This window comes from Lynx canadensis, chromosome C1, assembly GCF_007474595.2.
Source record: "Lynx canadensis isolate LIC74 chromosome C1, mLynCan4.pri.v2, whole genome shotgun sequence".
NCBI classification, from domain to species: domain Eukaryota; kingdom Metazoa; phylum Chordata; class Mammalia; order Carnivora; family Felidae; genus Lynx; species Lynx canadensis.
This window is the reverse complement of record NC_044310.1, coordinates 82,213,478-82,239,767: the sequence shown is the minus strand read 5'-3', so window position 1 is coordinate 82,239,767 and position 26,290 is coordinate 82,213,478. Positions and strand designations below refer to the sequence as shown.

Genomic DNA, 26,290 nt, shown 5'->3' with positions numbered 1-26,290 from the left:
TAAAGCCCATAAAGCCCAAGTGAATTATTGTTTCCCGAAGCTTAACATTTGATCTAATGCAGTAATTGCCTAGGTTCACACTTGTTCAACAAATGATATTTTTAATAAAATGATATTTTTTAAGATCTATAGCCTATAAATTTTTTGGTTGTTTGATTTTTTGGTTTTTGTTTGATTTTGTTGTTTGATTTTTATGAATAGGAGAGTGAAATAGTTGGTTGTTATTGTTTTCTTGGTAGAAAACTTTAAACAAAGAACCAAGAAAATACAAAGAAATTATTTGTGTTGTGCTCTAAACCTTTGAATGTAAGGTAATTGTTGAGGCTGTACCTTAAAATACCTTACTACTACAAATGCTGTTAGGCTGTAGGATGTTGTTAAAATTTAAAGTCACTGTTATTATCGGAATTTCGTTTATATAATATTATGGATGAGGCCAAATATTACTTGTTTGGTCATTAAGCGTTAGATGAATCTCATTCTTGCCAAGCATTGTGCATAGAGATAAAGTTTCTTTTTTTATTTTTTTAGTATTTATTTATTTATTTTGAGAGAAAAAGAGCATGCGAGCAGAGGAGGGACAGAGAGAGAGAGAGAGAGAGAGAGAGAGAGAGAATCCCAAGGTTTCACTCTTAGCACAGAGCCCGATGTGGGGCTCGATCTTACAACTGTGAGATAGTGACTTGAACCAAAATCAAGAGTCAGACACTTAACCAGCTGAGCCACCCAGATGCCCCTAGAGAGAACCTTTCTGAACATTTTATATGAAAAGTGTCAGCATTAAGCTGTGACCCCAATGAGGTTAGCAGAAATTTCTTGTCAGTGTAGCTTTTTGGTTGATGTTAATCCTTCATTCATTCATCAAATATTTAATTAAGGCCAACTGTATGCAAAGAACTAAGGGGACGATAAAACAGGTTCAAAAAGTATCCTGTCCTCAGAATGTTTATGATATACTCAGAAAAATAAAAGCATGCATAAATAATGCTAATATAGTTTAGAAAGTAAAAGAAGAAACAGAGAGGAAAATCCAAAATTTGTGAGGCAGTGACTGCCTTCAGTAGCGACCTAGGTACAGATATGAATTTTATCTGATGGATGTTTGCTAGTGTTTCCATGTGAGCATGCAGAAGCTATTGTTTATGGAGCACTTTGCCACACATATAAAAGATTCTTTCCCATGTTAAATACTCCCTACTAGTATGGTAATTAATTATCTTAGAAAATTCTTTCTTTTCAAGTAAAAACTTGTACTTTTCTTTTCTCTCCAATATAAATCTCCTGCTTAGCATTGAAACCCTAAAACTTGACTTTTAAAATGATCATCATTTTTTCCAATGTGTCCTGTAAGTAACTCCAAATAGGGTTTTTGATTGGATCAAAATGTGATATTTTATGCCCTATGCCATACTTTCAGGTAAAAAGGCTTAAAGCAGTCATCCCGGTGTTTCTGTGTAGGAAACTCTCAAGTATCATATTGAATAAATATGGAAAAGACTGATTAATCTCCTACTCTTGCCCCAAATAGAGCCTGAATCCTGAATACATTTTTCATATTTATAGCAGGCCCATTTTCCTCATCACCCTACTTTTCTGTTTTCCTTTGCTTTCATCCCATTGTATGAAGTAATTTCTATTCCATTTTCCCTCATTGGCTTTTGCCCTTGACATTTTATGCAATATTTAGCCATGAAAGCAGTAGCATTTTGAAGGCGAATTTCCAAGGCAAATTATTTCATCCAAGTCTTCCTAAGGCATTGGAAGGACTATAGCTTAGGAAGTCTTTCTTCATGTGAGGCTAGTATTCTGTGACATTTTTATAATGCAGAATACTCATTTTATCTTTATATTGTAAAGATGTAAAATAACCGTACATAAATACAAATTATGTTCACTATAATAAAGTAACACTTAGGTTCTGTATTGGTTTGTAGTTTTCAAAATAGTAAAAGTTGTATTTTAATAATCTATTAGTGCCTTCCTATTTCAAACAGTTGTTACGAAGAGCAAGTAGGCAGAATGGTCATTGCTGTCCCCATTGTACACAGATGAAAACTGAGGCCCACATAGGGAAGTGACTTGTCTTAGAGACCAAGTGTGTTCATCTCTGCACCCAAAGACCAGTGATCATTCTGTATATTGCAGTACTTTAGTAGAAAGATTCATTTTCTTCCAACGTCCTGTAACTTTCCACACCAAATAATACCATACATGTGCTTATGTTTTATTCTTACTGACTTGGCAACTTCGTGTCTGACCTCACTAATCTCCACTTCTAATATGCATGTGGTTGATTTTGTATAGATAGTGTCTTCAGTGACTTGTAACCAAACCAAATTCTGTAAAGATAATTACAGTGAAGCATTGGTTGTGATCTGTATAGACTCCTCAAATTATGCAGATTATAATAGCCTTCATTTAACAAATATTTTATTTATTTTAATTGTCTATACATTTATTATTATTTCACAATGAGAAGTAGCCAAGATATTTGTGGTTGTACCTTCCACCAGTAAAGCCTGAAACAGTTCATGAACTCACCCAACCTTGGAAGTTTGAAAACATTATTCATATTTTACAGCTTAAAAGGACTCAGCATGTTCTGTAAATAGGAGGGAAAGAGTTATAATTTGTGACTCAGGCCAATATTTCATCCACAGACTGTGGATGCGATGCCACCTGGTCATAAACCCTGAGGATTTCTAACTGTGAATTTGAAAACAAAACAAAACATATCACTGGAAGGAACCTTATAAATTATCTGGTCCAACCCCATCATTTTACAGTTGAGGAAACTGAGGCTCAGAGGAATCATAGCTCCCACAGGTCACAAAACGAGCGGATATTCAAGCTAGGATCAGAGCTCCACCTTCTAACTCTAAAGTGCTATTTCCAGTATTACCTCCCCCAGAAAGATGCCTCCCATGGGGCATTACTTCTGGAGAATGAAGTATATTAAATTCACATTTGGCTGCTAATCATTTTCTCAGCAGCTCTATGGTATTTCATTAACTGCCGCATGTAACACTCTGGCCTTTCACCTGTATTAACTTGAGCTCATTAAACTTGAGGCCAATAATAAACAGGACTGAACTAACACAGGTATTTTGCATGGTATGTGTTCAGCATTTTTTTTAAATGGTGTCTACCGTGTGAAACATTTTTCCCTTCATGGTTTATGGAATGGGAAAAAACAGGAAGCACAGATTTCAAGGAATGGATTATATGTGTAGTATGCCTCCTTATATCAATCAAAGATATATTAAATACTCATTTTATACAAAGCTTTGTAAGGATTATAAAGAAACGTGAGTGACAGCACAGCAGAGGGTCTAGGCATCTGGCCGACAGAGATTTGAATCCTGGCTCTGCCATTTTTTTTTCTCAGTTTATTTATTTTTAGAGAGAGAAACTGGGAGAACGGCAGAGGGAGAGAGCTCACACTTAGCGTGGAGCCCAATGCAGGGCTCTATTCCACGACCCTGAGATCATGACCAAAGCCAAAAATCCAGGGTTGTTCAACTGAACGAGCCACCCAGGCACTGCCATTTATTAATAGTGAGAATTGAAACAAGTTGCTTAGCCTTTCTGTAACTGTCTTCTCATCTGTAAAATGGGACAAGAACAATACCCACCCCACAGGGTTGCAATATAGAACAGATAATGTACTCATCTGCTTTGCAAAGGGCCTGGTGTATAGCAATGCTCAATAAATGTGCTGATTTTGATGAAGATAGTGATGGCAATGCAAGTCCTTCCTTCATAGAACTTCTGATCACCTCTCATTACAGCTGTTGTTGAGGAAGTTGATTTTCCCCAAGGTTTCTCCCCACTTCATTTCTACAGAATACAAGCAAGCATCCTGCAGAGTGACTATTTAACCCTTGCCCAGTTTCCCACCAACATTATTTCATGTTCATTTTGACTGAGAAGTAACTCTTTTGCAGCTCACAGCTTATGCAGCCACCAGTTAACACAAGTCCTTATGTGATTTTGAAAGTGTTTGAGATTCTGACTGAGCAAGGGATGGTGAGAGAGGAGGGGTCATTTGCAGAAAGAAGAGCTGCAAAGAGGTAGAGAGAGAGAGGTCTGTTAGAGAAGTGTTCTGTATCATAAAGAATGACAGCTGGGTGGTTTCGGGCAGAAGTCACTGTCAGTGTAGGGATGAAGCAGTCAGAGGGCATTGTGGGATTGAAGATCGGTGTTGGACTGTTGGGGTCGGGGTTCATGGTCATTATTTGTTCTTTATTTTCCAGAGTGCCATAGACTCTTAAAACAAAACAAAACAAAAAAATTATAGATCATCTATTCACTTTCCGGCTTCTACCAGAATCCCATCTCTCAACCTTCTGGATCATTATCTTCTTTCTACCACAAGTACCCTCCTGTAAACCACCATAGGGATCTACATTCTGCTACCATAGGGATCTACACATATTGTCAAAGATCCGGTGTTTCCCTACACCCTAAAGAACAAAAATCCAAACTGCTGTGCCCAGAATTCAGAGCCCTCCATAGATTTCCCAGCTGTAGCACTCTCAACAATAGCCAAATTGTGGAAAGAGCCTAAATGTCCATCAACTGATGAATCGATAAAGAAATTGTGGTTTATATACACAATGGAATACTACATGGCAATGAGAAAGAACGAAATATGGCCCTTTTTAGCAACGTGGATGGAACTGGAGAGTGTGATGCTAAGTGAAATAAGCCATACAGAGAAAGACAGATACCATATGTTTTCACTCTTATGTGGATCCTGAGAAACTTAACAGAAACCCATGAGGGAGGGGAAGTAAAAAAAAAAAAAAAAAAGAGGTTAGAGTGGGAGAGACCCAAAGCATAAGAGACTGTTAAAAACTGAGAACAAACTGAGGGTTGATGGGGGGTGGAGGGAGGAGAGGGTGGGTGATGGGTATTGAGGAGGGCACCTTTTGGGATGAGCACTGGGTGTTGTATGGAAACCAATTTGACAATAAATTTCATATATTGAAAAAAAAATTTCCCAGCTGTATCCACTGCTACTCCCCCAGTCACATGCCATATTTTAGCTTTATAAGAATGAGTTCATCCTGTGTTTTTTTTAAACTTTCATGCCTTTACTCATCCATTCGTTTATCTTTCTCATCTCTTTCCAGCACCACATACTATTTCTTCCTTTTATAATCTTTCATCACAGTTTAAATTCCTCCTTCACTAGAAAGTCTTCCTTAATCTCTTAGCTGGAATTAATTGCTCATTTGGATCAGGGTTACATCAAACTGTTTGCGCATCTGTTTCTCTACTTATTGTATTCTCCCTTAAAACTACCTAGAGAACCCAGATGTAAGCTGAAATCACTCAGTCCTGTCCTTCTGGAAATTGCTACAAAATCGCTGGAGATTATGTTCTCTAGGTCACTTCCGGCTATAAATTTCCCCTCTCATTGAATTCTGCATCTCCCTCAATCTTACTTCTTGTTGGTTCCTATTCTTTGAGCTATATGCCAACCCAACCATGAAACTCAAGCCTATTTTGCTGATTTTCTTCCAAATTTCTCTCTAAGTCATATAAGTATGTAGGAGACTTATTTAAGTTTTAAGGGTCGGAGAGGAGGATTTCAATTGCAGCAACACAAACAGCTTGACATTGAATATTAGCTCTTCCTCTTTATAAAAGTCCTCCAGCCCTCATACCATCAGGCTCTGCTTCCTTTCTGTCCCTCCCTCTTCCTTCTCTTTTTCTCTTTCCCCCCACCCTCTACCCGATCTCTCTTCTACCCCTGCTTCAGAATTCTGCATTCCTCCTGCATATGGGTTTGGCCATCTCTTTGTTTTTGTTTCTCCTAAATCATGCCACAGGGCATAATCTCCCAAGCTCCAAGCTAAAGGTACTATTTTAAAAGTTACCGCTTTGGGGCGCCAGGTGGCTCAGTCAATGAAGCAGCTAAGTGTCCAACTTCGGCTCAGGTCATGATCTTGCAGTTTGTGGGTTTGAGTCCCATATCAGGCTCTCTGCTAACAGCTCAGAGCCTGGAGCCTGCTTCAGATTCTGTGTCTCCCTCTCTCTCTGCCCCTCCCCTGCTTCCTCTCTGTCTCTCTCTCAAAAATGAATAAACATTAAAAAAAAATTAACTTACCACTTTAAACAGTGAAGTTTGTTTCTTTAGAGGAAGCTGATAGGCATCATTTAAATATTTCAGCAGAAAATAATAATTTTCTCACCTCACTTTCAAAGACCATGAGTCAGTCTTCCTCTCAAGGCCATAAACTGCTTTTAAAAAGAAGCACCTCCTACTTGTTTCTGTGGCCCCAGCACCTGCACTCTGTGGCCAAAAGCAGGTCTTACCTCCTTCATCCTTTGTTAGCATTCCATTAATGTTAGATTTTCTTCTCTTGATTGACATTCTCCCTAACATACATTCTGATGTTATCTCCTCACAACAAAATGTGCTCTGCTTCCCCTTCACAGAGGAAACTCCTCACTCTCCTGTATCTTACTAAACAGAGAGCACATGGTTAGCAGTCGGCTGGCTCTCCAAGACCTCTTCCAAAGTGGTCTTCTCCCTCTGGTGTTTCTCCCTCTGGTGTTTCTCCCACCTGGAGGGTTCTCTTCCCCCTTCCTGACCCTCACACCTCCATCTTCACCATTTGCCAACCTATCCTTCAAAACTTAGCTCAGATGTCACCTCTTCTAGAAAAGCTCTGACCCATCAGCCTGGGTTAGGTACACACTGTCACTGCACATCCAGCATCCTGTGTCCCCTCTGCCTCAGCCTTTGTCTCAGGGTACTATGATTGTTATTAACTATAGGTTCTTTAAGGTCACAGATTGTCTTTTATAAATACTTTTCAAGGTCTGGCTGGCACTTTATAAATGTCTTTGAATTTATGAATCACAGCTGTTGAATAAGTAAGGTATGTTTTACTTCATATAATTTTAATATTAAATGGACCTATTCATATAATTTCTTTCTGAAAGTAATTGTTTCAGGTTGTCTGACATTTCAAATAACCAGCAGAATTGTTAAAATACATTCAAGATATTCATTCATTGATTGGTTAAGTTTCAAAATATATTGTACACCTATTATGTGCTGGATCAAAAACTAACTCTCTAGGACCTCAAGCGGGGATGATGGAGGCATAGGCTAATACCGATAAGGCAGAAAATGCAGCAGGTGCAGAAGTTAAAGAATGCCCAGAGTATTCTGGAGCACTGTGAGGGGCCCCTAACACTGTAGGGAAGGGAGTCAGTTAAGGAGATACTTAGATGCTATGAAACCCAAACTGAGGCTACAATGCCAAATAGTCCTGTACCCGATGAAAAAGACTGGCAGGGGCTTCCCCAGCAGAGGGGATGTATGAGCCAACATGGAAATACAGAGCATGGTACGCAATGCAATATAAGCAGTTAAGGCTTATGGGAATAAATTGGCAGGCATGCACTTTGCAAATGTTATTCCATCTAATGCTTATACCAACATCGTGTGTTAGATACTGTCATTCTCATTTCATTGATAAGGAAAGTTAGTAGCAGAATGGTTAAGTAATTGGCTCATAGTCACACAGCTAATAAGTGTAAAACTGTGATTTTAATGCAAATTTGACTTCTAAACCAGTTCCCTAACCACTATGCAAATGTTGGCTTTCTTCTTTTGCTAAGAAGCATGAACTATTATTGCTTTTGATTGATTCAGACATCAGATAGTTTATCAAAAGTTGCACTCTTAAATTTATCAGATCAAACTAATAGTTATACTTCATTAATTTCATATGCTTTGCATGTCCAACTCCAGTGTCCCCGTTTACACCATTGGGCACCATGTAGTATTATGATAATATGTAGATGGTCCTTTTCTCTTTGCCTGCTTATTGTTTTCCACTGTCCACATTTGATAATATCATGAAAAATTGTTTACTGTTATATCAGCAATTAAGTATTACATGCCAGTTACTCATGGGAAAAATCTGAGTTTCTGACTTTAAGCCATGCTAAAACAAATTTTGAAATAGAAATCAGGGTCAAATATAAGCAATTGCTTACTCTTGTAATTGAGAGAAGGGAAGAAGAAAAGTAGCTGAATTCAGACAGAACAAAAGAGAGACCTCTCACCTAGTCTCCCATCTTGCATCATGCTGAGCTCACAGTGGTTGAAATTAAGGTATTTTAGAAACACACTCAGAGAACCCATGCTCCCAGCAGTTGTTCACCAAATTTCATATTGTAAGTATCTAAAAAGTATCCCATTGCCTTCTGGAGTTTTTTTTTTTTTTTTTAAGATTAACTCTGAAGTTTTATTTTCCTTTTTCTCTCCAATTAATGGTCATTTGATTGAGATCAAACGGTTTTCCACGAAAAACCATTTGGTATATCATTCCTTTAGATAACTACAATAATCAGGAATACTTAATATATAATTCAATATGACACTAGACTGTCATGAATGGCAAGAGGTACTTATGAAATTAATAACAATGATGAGTGTACATATGGAAATTATTGAACCTTGAACCTTTAATGTAGTACAGGACAGTTCCTGGTCCAGAGCTGGCATTTGATATTGTATTTGTTGAATAAATGGAAAAATAATAGTGTAACCAAGTCATATGTGAACATGTTTTTTGTAAAAAAAAAAAAAAAAAGTCAATTCTTAGATAGTTGTGAAACATATATCCTTTACATTTAACTTATTTCTTGGTCCGTCAGTGTATACATTTGCACACATGCACAAACAATTTTACATACATACTATATATATTATGTATATATACACATATATATTTGGATTTCAGGTTTATGCTGAGTGTGATATATATATTGTACTTAGTATGTGGTGTGTGTGTTTATATATATGTGTATGTATATATACATATATATGTATATTGCGCCCAGTATAAACCTGAAATCCTTTTATCTTTTAACTTATTACCATTTGGATATCAAAGTGACTACTTACTGTGCTGTTATTGTTTCCCATCAGATAAGACACTATGATTAGGAAAATAGAGTTGATCCATTATAGTACTATCCACCAGTGCTATTAGCCAACTTGCTGCCGTTCTCATAAAAATTACGCAATTTAAACTGGAAGATACCAGTACCTGCTTCTATTAGAAACAAGAACCCTTTTCTACTTCATAATATGCTCAATTACCTTTAGATTGATCCATGAATAAATTATAATCCAAATAGACTTCTTTACCTTAAAGCTTTGCTGGCTTAAGATACCATTGTTGATTCATTATGTTGTCACTTTTCTATCGGCAATGTAATGCTTTTTATATCTGGATAGAGACAGTTTTCATGTGAGATACTGTTATCTTTAAATGAGTAGGATTTAGCTTTTCTGGTGAGAACAAATTCATCAGTGATGAATCCCTGGAGAAAGTATTGAAACAAAAATCATACCATTTCTGAGCTTTGTTCAGTTCATCAGTTACAAAGCAGCTTTTGATAGTCCTAAAGAAGTTTTTTTCTTTGTTTAAGAAATATAGCATGACGCTCAAAACCTCTCACTTTGGGTTACTGCGGGCTACAACTTTTTCTGTAAGAAAATAATGAATGAAGAGGAAAAGCTCCTGCTGCTGGCTCTGTCAGGCTCTGCTGCCTCTCCTCCTGCAATAGGAAATCAATTAACTATATGTTCAGGCAGAGATTTGAACTAAATGCTTTATTAATCATCACTGATTACGCACATACACAGCGGCCACTTCTACACCTCACTTCTAGGATTTCCATATGGCAGTGAGAAGCTACACACAAATGGACCAATTTGACTTGGAGATGAATGGTGGAAGGTTGAGGGGGCCGTCACTGATACCGTGTGTGGGTGTGCTTTCAATTTAAAGAAAGAATTGGCAACAGTTTTCCTTCTTTTCCATTGATTCTTCTAACTAACACACAAAGAAAATCCTATAGGAAACTTTATGTTATATTGAGAGGCTCTCCTTAGGACTAATTATAAAAGAACAGAATGTTATAATGATAGCCCTGTTAGCTATAGAAAGGCAACATAATTTGAACATGTGGTCAACCACTGCAAAAAAAATTTATAGAAAATATCATGCTGGTAGATGTTTACTTAGGCTGTATTCTGCTCAGCACCAAGGGATTTTTAAATATTATTATTGTTGTTATTTTTATTACCATCATTGGAACAATTTGAAAGTATCACAGTTAAAGTTAACTACTTTATTTCTCTCCCTTTGGATAAAGAATAATATAAATGGAAGAAAAAAATCTCCTCTGGTTTATGGTTAAAAGAAGATAGATCAAAAAGGTTCCAGGAATTATTTCTTTTGAATAACATGTATAGAACTCTTAGATTCGGTTGAGTAAGGTAAGACCCAATCAGGGAATCGGAATAATGGTTCAAAGTTTCATTGAGCTTGCCACCACAAGAGCCTGCTAGAAACAGAGGTCACTTGTTTCAACATTTAAGGATGTTTGATAATCTTCAAGAATACAAGATTAGGATTTCGGTGCCCTTGGTATGTAAGAGAAGTGTGGAGAGAGTGATAGTCCAACAAGAACTATGTCATGTGGGGTGCCTGGGTGGCTCAGTCGGTTAGGCATCTGACTTCAGCTCAGGTCATGATCTTGCAGTGTGTGAATTCGAGCCTCACATCCGGCTCTGTGCGGACAGCTCATAGCCTGGTTCCTGCTTCAGATTCTATGTCTCCCTCTCTGTCTGCCTCTCCCCCACTAGCACTTTGTCTCTCTCTCTCTCTCCCCCTCCCTCAAAAATAAATAAACATTAAATACTTAAAAAAAACCAACAAAACTATGTCATGTGGACATGCGTTTACCACCTTATGCGGTGTTACCAGAACCCCAGGGGCATTTCTTTGGCATCAAGTATAATCCCTAACACCTCATCTGCCCCAGGAAAAGGTTATTTCATAAGAGGACATTTCAAACAAGCATTATCTTTTCTACATTAAAAGGGCTTACGTATGTGATAAATGCTGTGGATTTATCCTCTTCTATTTTGTGCTAACAAGATGGCATCACATATTTTATGGTAAAATAGATACAGTATATTCTGTCCCTTCATCATATTATTTCATATTTATGAAATAATTAAATATTGTAATTTAGGAAAGCATTGAGGTATAGAGATGAAGTATATAGTTCTAGCTTAATTGTATATAAATTAATTTGGCATTCATAGCATTACTTCCATTTGCTTGACTTGTTGACATAATTATAGCAAGTTGATAATGGAAGTAACAATCTTAGATATTTCCACATAAATATGTTCTGCTAATATAAATTTTCAGTGGCAGTTTGGCTGAATTGAAACATGGGTTAAGTTTAGTTTACCTATCCTACTAACATCTCTAAAGGACTGGAGAACTCATTTTCCAGGGGCATTATGCAACCTGGCAAGTGGAGGCCAGTGTTTCAAAACAAGTGTGAATTTTCACCAAAGTATTTTCTTGGTCAGAAATCAGGATGACCTTGGAGTGCTGTAGTTTTCCAAGCCTCCATCAGCTAGATAAATGGGCTTTATTTTGTAAGGGAGAGAGAGAGAGAGAGAGAGGAGAAAGGGTGTTTTTACAGTCTTAGAAAAGAGACCTAACAATTCCAGGTTACAGGCAGACAAGGAACATTTGGGATTCAGTGGTGTCTATCACCAGCATTATGTGTCAGTAAAAGTGAAGATCAAAGGTTCTAGAAGAGGAGAAGGACAAAAGTGGAGAGGAAATAATTGTGGGATAATGAATAGTATGAGGGCATATCCGTGTTAACTTGAAACCACTTAGCATTTTTTCATGACACCCAGGTATCTTTCTAAATGAACTTGGTAAAGTACAGTTGAATAACCTTGAGATTTTAAAGCTCCATGATGTGATTTTGAATACTGATGGAGTTTGTTTAAGCACTATGATATTTCCTCTGCTTTTCATTTCTATTTTTGCCCTCTTCATGCAAAATAAAATTTATTTTCTGTACGGAGAAATCAATACTTCTACCATTTTGTTTTTCAGCTATTCCAGTAAATTGCAATCAACATTAGTTACAGCCTTTAAAGAGAATGTAGTAAGAATTTGAACACAATAAAATAGAGATACAGATTAGAACTTTGGCAAAGTACCTTTGCTATTGATAAAAGCATTTGTCAGGGACTATGGCTGTGTCTATATTGTGCTAAAAACCTGATGAAGAGGAAAAAAGCATCAATAGGTTTTACCTTCTGTCTATATGAACCAAACAAATGGTCTAACTAATAGCTATTGTTTAAAGTGAATGAATTTGGCTTACCATTGTGAACTTTATTCCATTTAGCAATGTATTTTAATTAACATTTGGTTTTTTTTTAATTTTTTTTTTCAACGTTTATTTATTTTTGGGACAGAGAGAGACAGAGCATGAACGGGGGAGGGGCAGAGAGAGAGGGAGACACAGAATCGGAAACAACATTTGTATATTTAGTACATAAATACTTAGTAGAGGTGTTCTGCTCTTGAGTTCTTTTTAATAATAAATGGAATCTGAAACCTAGAAGACTAGTGATTCTTGAATAAATGAAGACCTTGTTACAGTATATAAGAAACAATCTCCAAACACATATTTGTTTGTTGATAATATTTATATGTTAATATCCTCACATTTTTCTCTTCCATGAGCTAATATGTTTTCTTATTTGTATGTATTCCTTTTAGAAACTGCCAAGTTTTGGACCTTATCTTGAGCGGCGCAAGGAAATCATAGCAGAGAACAAGATTAGACAGAAAGAACAAAATGCAGCTTTTCCGCCACTTGAGAGAAAGCCTTTTATCCCCCAAAAGCCTATTCCTACCATCAAGGTAAAAATTAAGCTACATATATACTAATTAAATATACAATACAGCTCAGGTGTTTATTTGCTGTTTAAATGTTTCACTTATTTTTTTAAAAATACACTGAAAGTTTTCAAAAATCTACCTATGGTGATAGGAGAGCCTCTTTTGTTTGTACATTTTACACTTTTTAGAGTACTGTCATAACATACGTGTTTCGTGGATATTTCTATATGTATTAAATAGGCCAGGAAATATTAAGGTGAATTCTTTGTCTTCTTATAGTCATTTTAAAATTATCTTCATCTGGGGCGCCTGGGTGGCTCAGTTGGTTAAGCGGCCGACTTCGGCTCAGGTCACGATCTCACAGTCCGTGAGTTCGAGCCCCGCGTCGGGCTCTGTGCTGACTGCTCAGAGCCTGGAGCCTGTTTCAGATTCCGTGTCTCCCTCTCTCTCTGCCCCTCCCCCGTTCATGCTCTGTCTCTCTCTGTCTCAAAAATAAATAAACGTTAAAAAATAAAATAAAATTATCTTCATCTACAATTAAATCCAAGAGATATGTTAGCCATACAATACAACTGAATGATTAATATGCAATGTAATATCAATTTGGACAAATTTTGTCTAGTTCAATCTCTGGAAAGCCTGTACAAATGGGGTCTCAAGAGATTAGTTTCTGAGTAACAGCAAGAATTATCATTAAAGTAGAATTTTGGGTGTATTTGCATGTTTTCCTTTTAGAAACTGCCAAGTTTTGGACCTTATCTTGAGCAGCACAAGGAATTCATAGCAGAGAACAAGATTAGACAGGAAGAATAAAATGTAGCTTTGAACTTCTTATTTTGAGAGAGAGGCAGATTCACATACTATAGTCATAAGAAATAATACAGAAGGGTCTTGTTTAACCTTTACTCAGTTTCCCCAATGGTAACATGTTGTGGATATCACAACCAGGATAATGACACAGATACAATCTACTGATCTTATTCAGATTTTTTAAATTCCTTATTTGTGTGTGCATGTCTGTATGTGTGCATCAGTGTGTTTACTTCTGTGTAATTCCACCACACGTGTAGATTCCTCTTTCAACCACCACGGTTCAGATACAAGATGTCCATCACTACAGAGATTGCCCTGTCATACCACACCTACTTCCTTCCTGCCCACCTTGCCCAAGATGGAATTGTCTTAATGAAAGAAAAGGGAGTGTTATAGGAGTTACAGGACCACATTCCCTCTGAAATCACCATCACTGAATGTGGCTTCAGTCACTGAAACTTTTCTTCCATATTTAATGACAATATACTCCTACATTTCCATTTTCTGTTTGAGGCATCAGCTGGAAAGCTTTTTCTCAGGACCTCTCAGGGGAACCTCCCAGAAATTCATCTTTAGTTGTCAGCTGGGAATTGGAACACTTAAAAATTCCCTCTACCTCAGAAAGAGAGAGAGAGAGAGAGAGAAATATGTCCTATGTCAAACACAGTGGGGTTTACACTCGCTCTTACAAAATTTAGGTGATTCAAAGTTCTGAAAGGAAATACAGAAGTACACGAACACAAATTCTACCAGCACTTCAATACCATAATTCCAAATAAAGTGAATGCTTGGGACATTTAACAGCAGAATATCCCCATATACTCCTTAAGCTGTTTCCTTTGCATTATTTGTGTGCTACTAAAAGAATGAACTAGACACTGATGATAGAGAGAAGACCAGATCCTTCAGCTCTTCAGAAGCTTCCCCCTCCCTATGTTTGGCTATGATTATTATATGATTTGGGGTTAAGTGAGAATTGTCCCACTTCTGTCTCTCTTCTAAATTAATTTGAATTAAATGTAAGAAATCATCTCTTCCTTATGTATAAAAAATCAAAAGAAATATATTATTTATATTTGAGAGAAAAGAAGTGCAAGGTGATTATGAAAACATTTTGACCTTTTCTAGCCTTCTATTCCTTCAGGGAATATAGTGATAACCTAGAAGCAAGATAAAAACAGAACAAAGAAAAAAACTTATTATAGTTGAATTCAAGCTGATCAATCACTAATCCAAATAAAATATCAAACTCAGCAGAATTAAATAAACCAAAGAAATGGGAAGTCAGGAAAGTAAGTAAACATTTTTTTAGTATCCAGGAGGAATAAGGAGTATTATTAAAAACAGTACAGGTTTATATTCCTCTCCTAAGTTTATTTATTTTAGGTTATCCAAATTAAAGTATCCCTGGTGTTCATTGCATAAGCTTTAAGACATGGTAGATACCATCTTCCCAGCATCTAAGACCATAATAGCGCTCGTGTAATAAAGGACTGCCATGGTAGATTTTCCCAATGTCCAATGGATTTTCCACTACCTTGGCTTCTCCTCAGGGTATCATACCCATTCTACCTGTTGTCATTTCTAGGAAGATGGTGTGACCTTTAAAATAGCATAATGGTGGAGTGCCTGAGTGGTTCAGTCGGTTAAGTGGCCAACTCATGATGTTGGCTCAAGTCATGATCTCACAGTTGTGAGATTGAGCCCGCGTTGGGCTCCAAGCTCATTATGGAGCCTACTTGGGATTCTCTCTACCTCTCTCTCTGCCCCTCCCCTGCTCGCTCTCTCTCTCTCTCTCAGAATTAATGAATAAACATTTTTCAAAAACCATAATGGTAGCTTATAATTGTGGGTTGGTTTTTTTTGTTTGTTTTGTTGAGGATAGCATTTTCACTAGTTATAAAAGCAACTATCTTTTTGGAAAGTGAGGAATTACATTTGTTAAAATAATGACTTCTCACTTTATCTTGTTTTCTATAAGGCTTCCTATACTGTAGTGGGAGCATATGTTTTACAGGAAGAAGGAAGATACAGAGATCTGTTCCTGTCCCCAGAGAGATCCCCAGTTTCAGATGACTCCTGACTTCTAGAGTCATGATATTGTGTGTGTATGTGAATGTATGACTGTATTTTTAGTTATATCATTCATCCTCCAATATTCTAGTATGGTTTACTAATGTAGGAGAGAAAGTTTATCTCCTGGAAGCATCCATGGAAGCATGTGGCAACGAGTAGCTCTAATGTGCCTATAATGTTCCAAATGCTATACATGTTTTATCTCATTTAATCTTCACAATACCTGGGATAGATACTATCTCTATATTCATTTTACAGATAATAAAATTGAGGAACAATGAAAAATTAAATAATTTTGCCAAGTCACATAGTAATTATTGGTAGAATGGGTGATGGAAATGAAATTGAGAATAGCTGGGTTAGGATATTCAAAAGATTGACTTATAATAGGAACTATAAAAGTTTGGATCCACTCTAGAAAATGTATGGAATATTCCTAGATTTAGATCATGAAAGATGAACATCAACATGGAATAATGAGAACATTTAGTAAAGGAATTTTAAGCACATGCGTTTTGTCATAGTTGTATTACTAATCACTTGAGTGAGGGAAAATATGAAATAGGAGACCTATAAAATGAGACTACTGGGCAAAGAAGTTAAATTCCCCTCCCCAACACTCTGTAGTTTCATTTGTTTAGTTTTTTCTAATGTTACATCACAAAGATGAATATAAAAATTGCCCCCAAGCCTACTTAATCATTATTAAAATTTAGATTTATAAAATTCTAGTCCTTCTTGTATCTAAATATAATATATTAAAATAAACATGGAATGTTCTTATATTTTACATAAAAACTTCACAATAATTTATATAGCACTTTTATATCAAAATAATGTTTTAATAGTATTTTACAATTTTTTTAACATTTATTTATTATTGAGAGACAGAGAGAGACAGAGCATGAGTGGGGGGGGGGCAGAGAGAGAGGGAGACACAGAATCTGAAGCAGGCCCCAGGCTCCGAGCTATCAACACAGAGCCCGACGCGGGGCTTGAACTCACGAACTGCGAGATCATGACCTGAGCTGAAGTCGGACGCTTAACTGACTGAGCCACCCAGGCGCCCCAATAATATTTTATAATATAAATTTACTGTTAATTTTTTGGAAGTAACCTGTTAGAGCCTAGAGGGCACCATGCTGCTCCTGGAGAGAAGGCAGGTTAACAACCTGGAAGCAGACATCATGGAAACAGTGATCTGAAAAACACCTGGGACACACAGAGGGGGAGATTACTTGCTCCTCTCAGAGTACTTCCCTGAGAGCAGCAAGCATGGAGACTCCTCTCTGGGGACAAAGGAGCTGGCTGGTGCCATTTCCCTCCCCTGCCCCTCAGTATAAACACAGAACCACCTGCAGTACACAGCACAGTGCCAACATTGGCTGCCTAAATTGCTTACATCAGGTCCCACTCCCCCGTGCTCTGCAAGTACCACCCTTCTTGGTCAAGTTCATCTTAGTCCCAGTGCGGTGGGCCCAGCAGAAACCCTTGGCCACACCATGTCTCCCAACCAAAGAGTTCTGCAGAGTTTCAATTCTAGTGGAAGTAGTATCAGGTTTCATTTAACAAGCAGACCAGAGTGTACCCAGTTAAAACACACCACACTCTGGTCAAGAACCAAACACTGCCCACTTCAGGCAAGGAGAACCTTGGCAGATGACTGATCTGAAGGATAGAACAGCCAAAACACAACAACAGAGCACACACGAGACACTTGTTGAAGCGCCAGGCCCTGGACACTTCATGACCTCTTCTTCATAAAGCCATTACTCTCAGAAGCAGGAAACATAGCAGGCTTTTCTAACACAGAGAAGAAGGCAGAGACTTAGACAAAATGCCAAGGTGGAGGAACTCATCCCAAAAGAAAGAACAAGAAAAGGTCATGGCAAGGGATCTAATCAAAATAGATATATATGCCTGATGGAGAATTTAAAGAAACAATCATAAGGATACTCACTGGGCTTGAGCAAAGAATAGAAGAAGACATCAGGAAGGCCCTTACCACACAGATAAAAGAGTTAAAAAACACTTAGAAATGAAAAATGCAATAACTGAGATTCAAAATAGACTCAATGCAATGAACACAAGAATAGAAGAAGCAGAGGAACAAATAAGTGATATGGGAGATAAAATAATGAAATATAACGAAGCTGAACAAAAGAAAGAAGAACTATGGAACACAAGACCAGATATGGGGAACTCAATGACTCCATGAAACATAGTAACATTCATGTCATAGGAGTCCCAGAAGAAGAGAGAGAAAAGGGGGCAGAAAATGTATTTGAGGAAATAATAGCTGCAGACTTCCCTAACCTGACGAAGGAAACAGACTTCCAGATCCAAGAGGCACAGAGAACTATCATCAAAAGCAACAAAAGCAGGAAACACCAAGACATATTGTAATTAAATTTGCAAAATATAGCAATAAAGAAAGAATCCTGAGGAAGCAAGACAAAAGAAGTCCCTAACTTACAAGGGAAGGCAAATAAGGTTAAAAGCAGATCTCTCCATAGAAACTTGGCAGGCCAGAAGGGAGTTGCATGATATATTCAACATGTTGAATGAGACAAATCTGCAGCCAAGAATACTCTATCTAGTAAGGTTATCATTCAGAATAGGAGAGAGAATTTCCCTGACAAACAAAAACTAAAGGAGCTTGTGACCACTAAACCAGCCCTGCAAGAAATATTAAAGGGGACTCTTTGAGTGCAAAGGAGAAACCAAAAGTGCAAAGACAAGAAAGGAGCAGAGGAAGTCTCCAGAAACAATGACAAAAACAGGTAATAAAATGGCACTTAATACATATCTATCAGTAATCACTCTGAATGTACTAATGGACTAAACACTCCAATCAAAAGACATAGGGTGTCAGAATAGATAGGGTGTCTGCTGCCTTCAGAGACTCATTTTACACCTAAAGACACCAGCAGATTGAAAGCGAGGGGATGGAGAAACATTTATCTTGCAAATGGATGTCAAAAGAAAGTCAGAGTCACAATACTTCTTTCAGACAAACTAGATTTTAAACCAATGATTGTAACAACAGATGAAGAAGGGAACTACCCAACAAGAAAATCTAACAATTGTAAATATTTGTGCTCCCAACTTAGGAGTACCCAAATATATAAACCAATTAATAGCAAATATAAAGGAACTCATTGATAATAATACAATAATAACAGAGGATTTTAACACCTAAGTAACATCAATGAACATATCATCTAAGCAGAAAATCAACAAGGAAACCATGGCTTTGAATGACACACTGGACCAGATGGACCAAACAGCTATATTCAGAACATTTCCTCCTAAAGCAGCAGAATGCACATTCTTTTCAAGTGTACATGGGACATTCTCCAGAATATATCACGTACTAGGTCACAAATCAGACCTCAACAAGTACAAAAAGATTGAAATCATACCATACATATTTTCTGAGCACAACACTATGAAAAAACCACAAGAAAAAAATTGGAAAGCCTTCAAATACACAGAGGTTAAATGACATCCTAGTAAACAATGAATGGGTCAACCAGGAAATCAAAGAAGAAATTAAAAAATACATGGAAACAAATAAAAATGAAAACATGATAATCCAAAACCATTGGGATTCAGCAAAAGTGGTCCTAAGAGGGAAGTAAGTATATAGCAATATTCAAGCAATGCATCAAGAGGCAAGAAAAATCTCAAATAAACAACCTAACCTTACACCTAAAAGAGGTAGAAATAGAACAACAAATGAAGCTTAAATTCATGACAAGGAGAGAAATAATAAATATTAGAACAAATAAATTATACAGAAAGTAAAAAAAACAATAGAACATATCAATGAAACCAGGAGCTGGTTCTTTGAAAGTGATAAACCGCCTAAGCCAGGCTTATCAAAAAGAAAAGAGAAAGGACCAAAATAAATAAAATCACAAATGAGAGAGGAGAGATAACAAACAATACCCCAGAAATACAAACACTTATAACAGAATATTATGAAAAACTATGCCAACAAATTGGATAGCCTGGAAGAAATGGATACATTTCTAAAATCATAAAAACTACCAAAACTGAAATATGAATAAATAGAAAACTTGAATACATCAATAACCAGCAAAGAAATTGAATCAGTAACCAAATATCTCCCAACAAACAAAAGTCTAGGTCCAGATGGCTTCACAGGTGAGTTAAAGAGTAGTTAATACCTATTCTTCTCAAACTACTCCAAAAAATAGAAATGGAAGGAAAGCTTGCAAATTCATTCTATGAGGCCAGCATCACCCTCATGAAAACCAGATAAAGACTCCACTAAAAAAAAGAGAACTATAAGCCAATATCCCTTATGAACATGGATGCAAATATTCTCAATAAAATACTAGCAAATTGAATCCAACAGTACATTAAAAGAATCATTTACCATGATCAAGTGGGATTTATTCCTAGGCTGCAAGGCTGGTCCAATAGTCACAAATGAATCAGTGTGATATACCACATTAATAAAGGATAGGAGCCATATGATTCTTTCAATAGATTCAAAAAGCATTTGACAAAGTAAAACATTCATGATAAAAACCCTCAACATAGTAGGGTTAAAGTGAAAATATCTCAACATAATAAAGGGCATATATGAGAAACCCACAGCTAATATCCTCATTGGGGAAAAACTGAGAGCTTTTCCTCTATGGTCAGGAACAAGACAGGGATGTTCACTCTCACCACTGTTATTTAACAGAGTACCAGAAGTCCTCACCTCAGCAATCAGACAACAAAAAGACATAAAAGCCATCGAAATCATCAAGGAAGAAGTCAAACCTTCACTATTTGCAGATGACATGATACTCTATATAGAAAACCCAAAAGAGTCCACAAAAAATTACAAGAACTGATACACAAATTCAGTAAAGTCACAGGATATTAAATCAGTGTACAGAAATCTGTTGCAATTCTATACACCAATAATGAAGCAGCAGAAAGAGAAATCAAGGAATAAATCCCATTTGCAATTGCACCAAAAACTATAGATCCCTAAGAATAAACCTAACCAAAGAGGTGAAAGATCTTTACTATGAAAACTCTAAAACACCGATGAAAGAAATTGAGATGACACAAAGAAATGGAAAAACATTCCATGGCCATGGATTGAAAGAACAAGTATTATTAAAATGTCTGTATTATCCAAAGCAATCTACACATTTAATGTAATCCCTATCAAAATACCACCAGAATTTTTCTCAGAGCTAGAGCAAACAATCCTAATTTGTACAGAATCACAGAAGACCCCAAATAGCCAAAGCAATCTTGAAAAAAGAAAAGCAAAGCTGGAGGCATCATGATTCCAGACTTCAAGCTATATTACAAAGCTGTAGTTATCAAGACAGTATGGTGCTGGCACAAAGACAGACACATAGAACAATAAAACAGAATAGGAAACCCAGAAGTGGACCTACAACTATATGGTCAATTAATATTTGACAAAGCAGGAAAGAATATCCAATGGAAAAAGAGACAGTCTCTTCAACAATTGGTGTGGGGAAAACTGAACAGCAATGTGCAAAAGAATGAAACTGCACACTTTCTTTCACCATACCCAAAAACATAAATTCAAAATGAATTAGAGACCTAAATGTGAAACCATCAAAATCCTGGAAGAGAACATAGGCAGTAACTTCTTTGACATGGGCCATAGCAGCTTCTTACTAGATACGTTTCCGTAGGCAAGGGAAACAAAAGCAAAAACAAACTATTGGGACGTCTTCGATAAAAAAGCTTCTACACAGCAAAGGAAACCATTAACAAAACTAAAAGGCAACCTCTGGAATGGGAGAAGATATTTGGAAATGACATATCTGATAAAGAGTATCCAAAATCTATAAAGAACTTACCAAACTCAACACCCAAAAAACGAATAACCCAGTTAAAAAAGGGGCAGAAGACATGAATAGACATTTTTCCATAGAAGACCTAAAGATGGCCAAAAGACACATGAAAATATGCTCAACATCACTCATCATCAAGGAAATACAAGTCAAAACTACAATGAAGTATCACTTCACACCAGTCAGAATGGCTAAAATTAACAACACAGGAAACAACAGGTGTTGACAAGGATGTAGAGAAAGGGGGACCTGCTTACACTGTTGGTGGAAATACAAACTGGTGCAGCCACTCAGGAAAACAGTATAGGGGTTCCTCCAAAAGTTAAAAATAGAACTACCCTATAATCCAGCAATTATGCTACTACGTATTTACCGTGTGTGTGTGTGTGTGTGTGTGTGTGTGTGTATGTGTAAACATACACATACACATACACATACACATACACATACACATACACACACACATAAAAAAGAATGAAGTCTTGACATTTGCAACAACGTGGATGGAGCTAGAGAGTATCCTACTAATTGAAATAAGGCAGTCAGAAAAAGACAAATACCATATAATTTCACTCATATGTGGAATTTAAGAAACAAAACAAATGATCATAGGAGGGGAAAAAGAGAGGCAAACCAAGAAACAGACTTTTAACTATAGAGAACAAACTGATGGTTACCAGAGGGGAGCCGGGCAGGGGGGATGGGTGAAATAGGTGATGGGGAGTAAGGAGAGCACTTGTTTTGATGAGTACCTGGTGGGTGTATGGAAGTGTTTAATCACTAAAATTTACACCTGAAACTAATATTGCACTGTTAATTTTACACTGTTAATGTTAAATTTAAATAAAAACTAGAGAAAAAAAAGTAACCTATTGCTGAACCTTTAGGTTGTTTCCAGAATTTCATAGAAATAATGCTATTATAATTATCATTGTATAAAAATCTTTGTGTAGATGTCTTATTGTTTTCTCCAGAGAAATTACAGGTGAAATTTTGGGGCCTTTGATACATATTGCCAACTTGCTCTCTGGGAAGAGTGTGCAAATTTACATTCCACCAAAAAATATAAGAGGGCTCATTTTTTAGACACCCATCAACAATGAATTTATTTTTTTTTTCAACTTTTTTTTTGGGGGGTGGGGACAGAGAGAGACAGAGCATGAACGGGGGAGGGGCAGAGAGAGAGGGAAACACAGAATCGGAAACAGGCTCCAGGCTCCGAGCCATCAGCCCAGAGCCTGACGCGGGGCTCGAACTCAGGGACTGCGAGATCGTGACCTGGCTGAAGTCGGACGCTTAACCGACTGCGCCACCCAGGCGCCCCAACAATGAATTTATTTTTAATTTTAGCCAACATAATAGTCAAAAAAGTGCTTCATTTTTTCTTTAATTTTGAATGTCTAAGTAGTAGTGAGATCAGCATGTTTTTACATATTTTTGGGCCATGTCTTCTTTTGTGAACTTACTACTCATTTTTGACCAATTTTCTGCCAGAGTAATTATCTTTGTCTTACAGATTTTTTATAAACTTTTTATATATTGCCATTTGTCTCCTAATTTGTATTATAGTGTTTTTACATATACATACAGCAGCTTTAACTTTATGAAATTATATCTGGCAAAAGCTTATTTTGTGATTTTTCTCTTTATTTGCTCAGTGTAGCTTTTTTCCCTTTTTTCTTTTCAAGTTTTTATTCATTTAAGGTGTAGAATTTAGTTATTCATCACTTATGTATAACACCCAGTGCTCATCACAAGTGCCCTCCTTAATACCCATCACCCGTTTAATCCATCCCCCACCCACCTCCCTCCATCAACCCTCTGTTCTCTATCGTTAAGAGTCTTTTACAGTTTGCTTCACTGGTTTAGCTTTTCGTACCATAAGATCATAAATAATCACCCCATCTAGTTCTTTTATAAATTTAATATTTGCATTTGAAGAATTAAAATTTTTGTTGCCTTAAATTATCAACTATGGTTAAAACTTTATTTTTTTCCCAAATAGACAATAATCCCATGATCTCAATATCTGCATTTTAAAGTGGCTCCTTACAGGGGCACATGGGTGGCTCAGTCAGTTGAGCATCTGGCTTCAGCTCAGGTCATGATCTCACGGTTTGTGGGTTCAAGCCCCGCATTGGGCTCTGTGCTGACAGCTCAGAGCCTGGAGCTTGCTTCGGATGATGTGTCTCCCTCTCTCTCTGCTCCTCCCCTGCTCACACTCTGTCTCTCTCTCTCAAGAATAAATAAAGGTAAAACATTTTTTTAAGTGGCCCTTACATCTCCCAAATTATGACTCAGTGACAAAATGTATCATAAATTGCTTTACATTCAAGTTTCCTACCTCAAAATTTGCTGATAATGATGTCTATCTCTCTGTTTCCTAATTTCTGTACCATCTCCCTTTATCGTCAATTTAGACTTTTCCTATGTATTGACTCAACTATTCTCCATCGCATTCTCTTTTCTATGCCTCAGACTTGTGCTGCCCACTGTCTCTGGATACCTCCACCTAGACTGTCTACACAAGGAGCACAGGGGCCATCACACTTAAAACTAAACTGATTATCATTCCTTCCAAACTGCTCTTCTTCCTGAGTCCTATGTCTCAATGAACAGCATTGAGAGCCACTCAACTTTTGTAAAAATCAGCCTAGGTTCTATCCTATTAATCATCGCATTAGTGAATGGGATCATGGGACACTTATCAATGTCGATCATTTTAATCTCTCATGTCTCCCTCCTTTTCTGTTATTTCCTACTGAAGACACCATAATACCGTTCTTATACATTCTTCACTGGAATTTGAAATATTTTACTAACTGGTCTCCCACCTTCTTTTGTCACTCTTACCTAGTGCACCCCCAGCTATTACGGAGTATTCTTTTAAAAATGCAAATCTGATTTTTTTTTTTTTACTCCTTACTTAAGATTCCCACACCTTAAGATAAACTTAGCATAATCTTCACACCCTTCATATTTTAGCTTGTCTTGGCCTGAGCAGCTTCAGTGGAGTGTTGAAAAGTAGAGCCCAGGAGGTGGTAAATGGAGGAATTAAGAAAGGTTGAGAAAGTACGAACAAGGTGTATGGAATACTCTTCTGAACTTGAGAAAGATCAGAAGAAAAGTGATAAGAAGGGAAAATAGGGTAAAGGGAAAGGTTGGTTTGTTTATATGTTAGGATAATCAAGGCTTGCATGAGTTTATATGCTATGAGAGAACAGCTAAGGCTACCAGAAAGGGTGGGGTTATGGAAGCTAGATCTTTGGCAAGAAGGTTGGGGATGGAGTTTAGACAATACATTAAGTTATCTTGCATTAGAGAAAGGACATGTCATGATTTTCTGCCTACTACATGCTATGTGCATTTAATGATACTGAATTTAGGCTTACCAGTATTATTTTAGTACGTAGCCATGTTTTTTTAATTTTTTTTAATATTTATTTATTTTTGACAGATAGAGACAGAGCATGAGCGGGGATGGGGCAGAGAGAAAGAGAGACACAGAATCTGAAGCAGGCTCCAGGCTCTGAGCTGTCAGCACAGAGCCAGACGCAGGGCTCGAACTCACAGACCGCGAGATCATGACCTGAGCGGAAGTCAGATGTTCAACTGACTGAGCCACCCAGGCACCCCTATAGCCATGTTTAAAGTGACCATGTCAAGTCTTAACCTATTCTCTTTCATTGAAATACATAGCAAAGTTCATAAGATTTTAATAGAGTACATTTATGGAAGAAGAGTTTTCTGAATTTCCAAGCATGGAACTATTCTGTCACACTGCCTGGGTTCAAATTGTGGCACTACCATTTCATAGCTGCATGAATTTGCCTCAGTTAGCTAATCTGTGAGACAAGAGAAAATAAGAGTGTGTTTCATGGGGCTATAAATTAGGTAATGTGTGAATTGCTTTTAGCCTGCATCAAATATATCCTAAATAAGTATTACCTACTATTAGTTATTATGTTAGGAATGGACAGGTTGAAGGAGATAATAGATTAAGGTGACTCTCCATTCCCATTTTGTTCAATAAAATTAACTCAAGAATGAAAGTAAGAATACATAAGGCTCTGAGGCCAGTCAAGTTGGAAGTTTAGAAGAAGCCCATATATTTTCCAGGAAATCTTTATTGCACACCTACCATGAGACAAGCAACATGCTAAGAATTGGGCACCCATAGTACCATACATAAAGCAGACCCAGCCTCTGTCCTCATGAAGCATACAAACAGATAGTAAGCAAAGAGTCCCACTAATAATATAAAATCATATTTGTGATACAAACTGTGGAAAAAAATACAGAATGTATGGAGTCTTTTTCATAGGAAGACCTTATTTAGACTGAAGGAGCAGAGGAAGTCTCTCTGAGGAACTGGCAGTTAAGGACCCCTATAAGCTGGGTACGGATTAGAAGGGTAAAGGGAAAAGGATATTTCAGGAGATCCATAATGTGGTCCTGAATTTGGTGAATGGCCATGGTTATAGAAACAGAGGAAGAGACAAAAATGATGAAGTCATGTTAATTCTCCTTTTAAAACACAGTAACTTGGGGTGCCTAGGTGGCTCAGTAGTTAATTGTCCAAATCTTAATTACAGCTCAGGTCATAATTTCAGGGTTTGTGAGATCGAGCCCTGCATCAGGCTCTGCACTGACAGCATGGAGCTTGGGGTGCTCTCTCCCTCTCTCTCTGCCCCTCCCCACCTCTCTCAAAAATAAATAAATAAACATTTTTTTTTAAACTTAAAAAAACTTAGTGCTTCT

The 26,290-nt window shown here is 37.1% G+C and overlaps 1 protein-coding gene across 1 annotated transcript in view; it reads left to right on the top strand.

Annotated features, from left to right (window-relative positions):
• DPYD (dihydropyrimidine dehydrogenase) overlaps positions 1 to 26,290 on the top strand; it is an 863,978-nt gene that overhangs the window by 822,715 nt on the left and 14,973 nt on the right. The window contains 1 exon segment of the mRNA XM_030327163.1: positions 12,651 to 12,794. Within this exon segment, the coding sequence (XP_030183023.1) occupies positions 12,651 to 12,794 (144 nt within the window).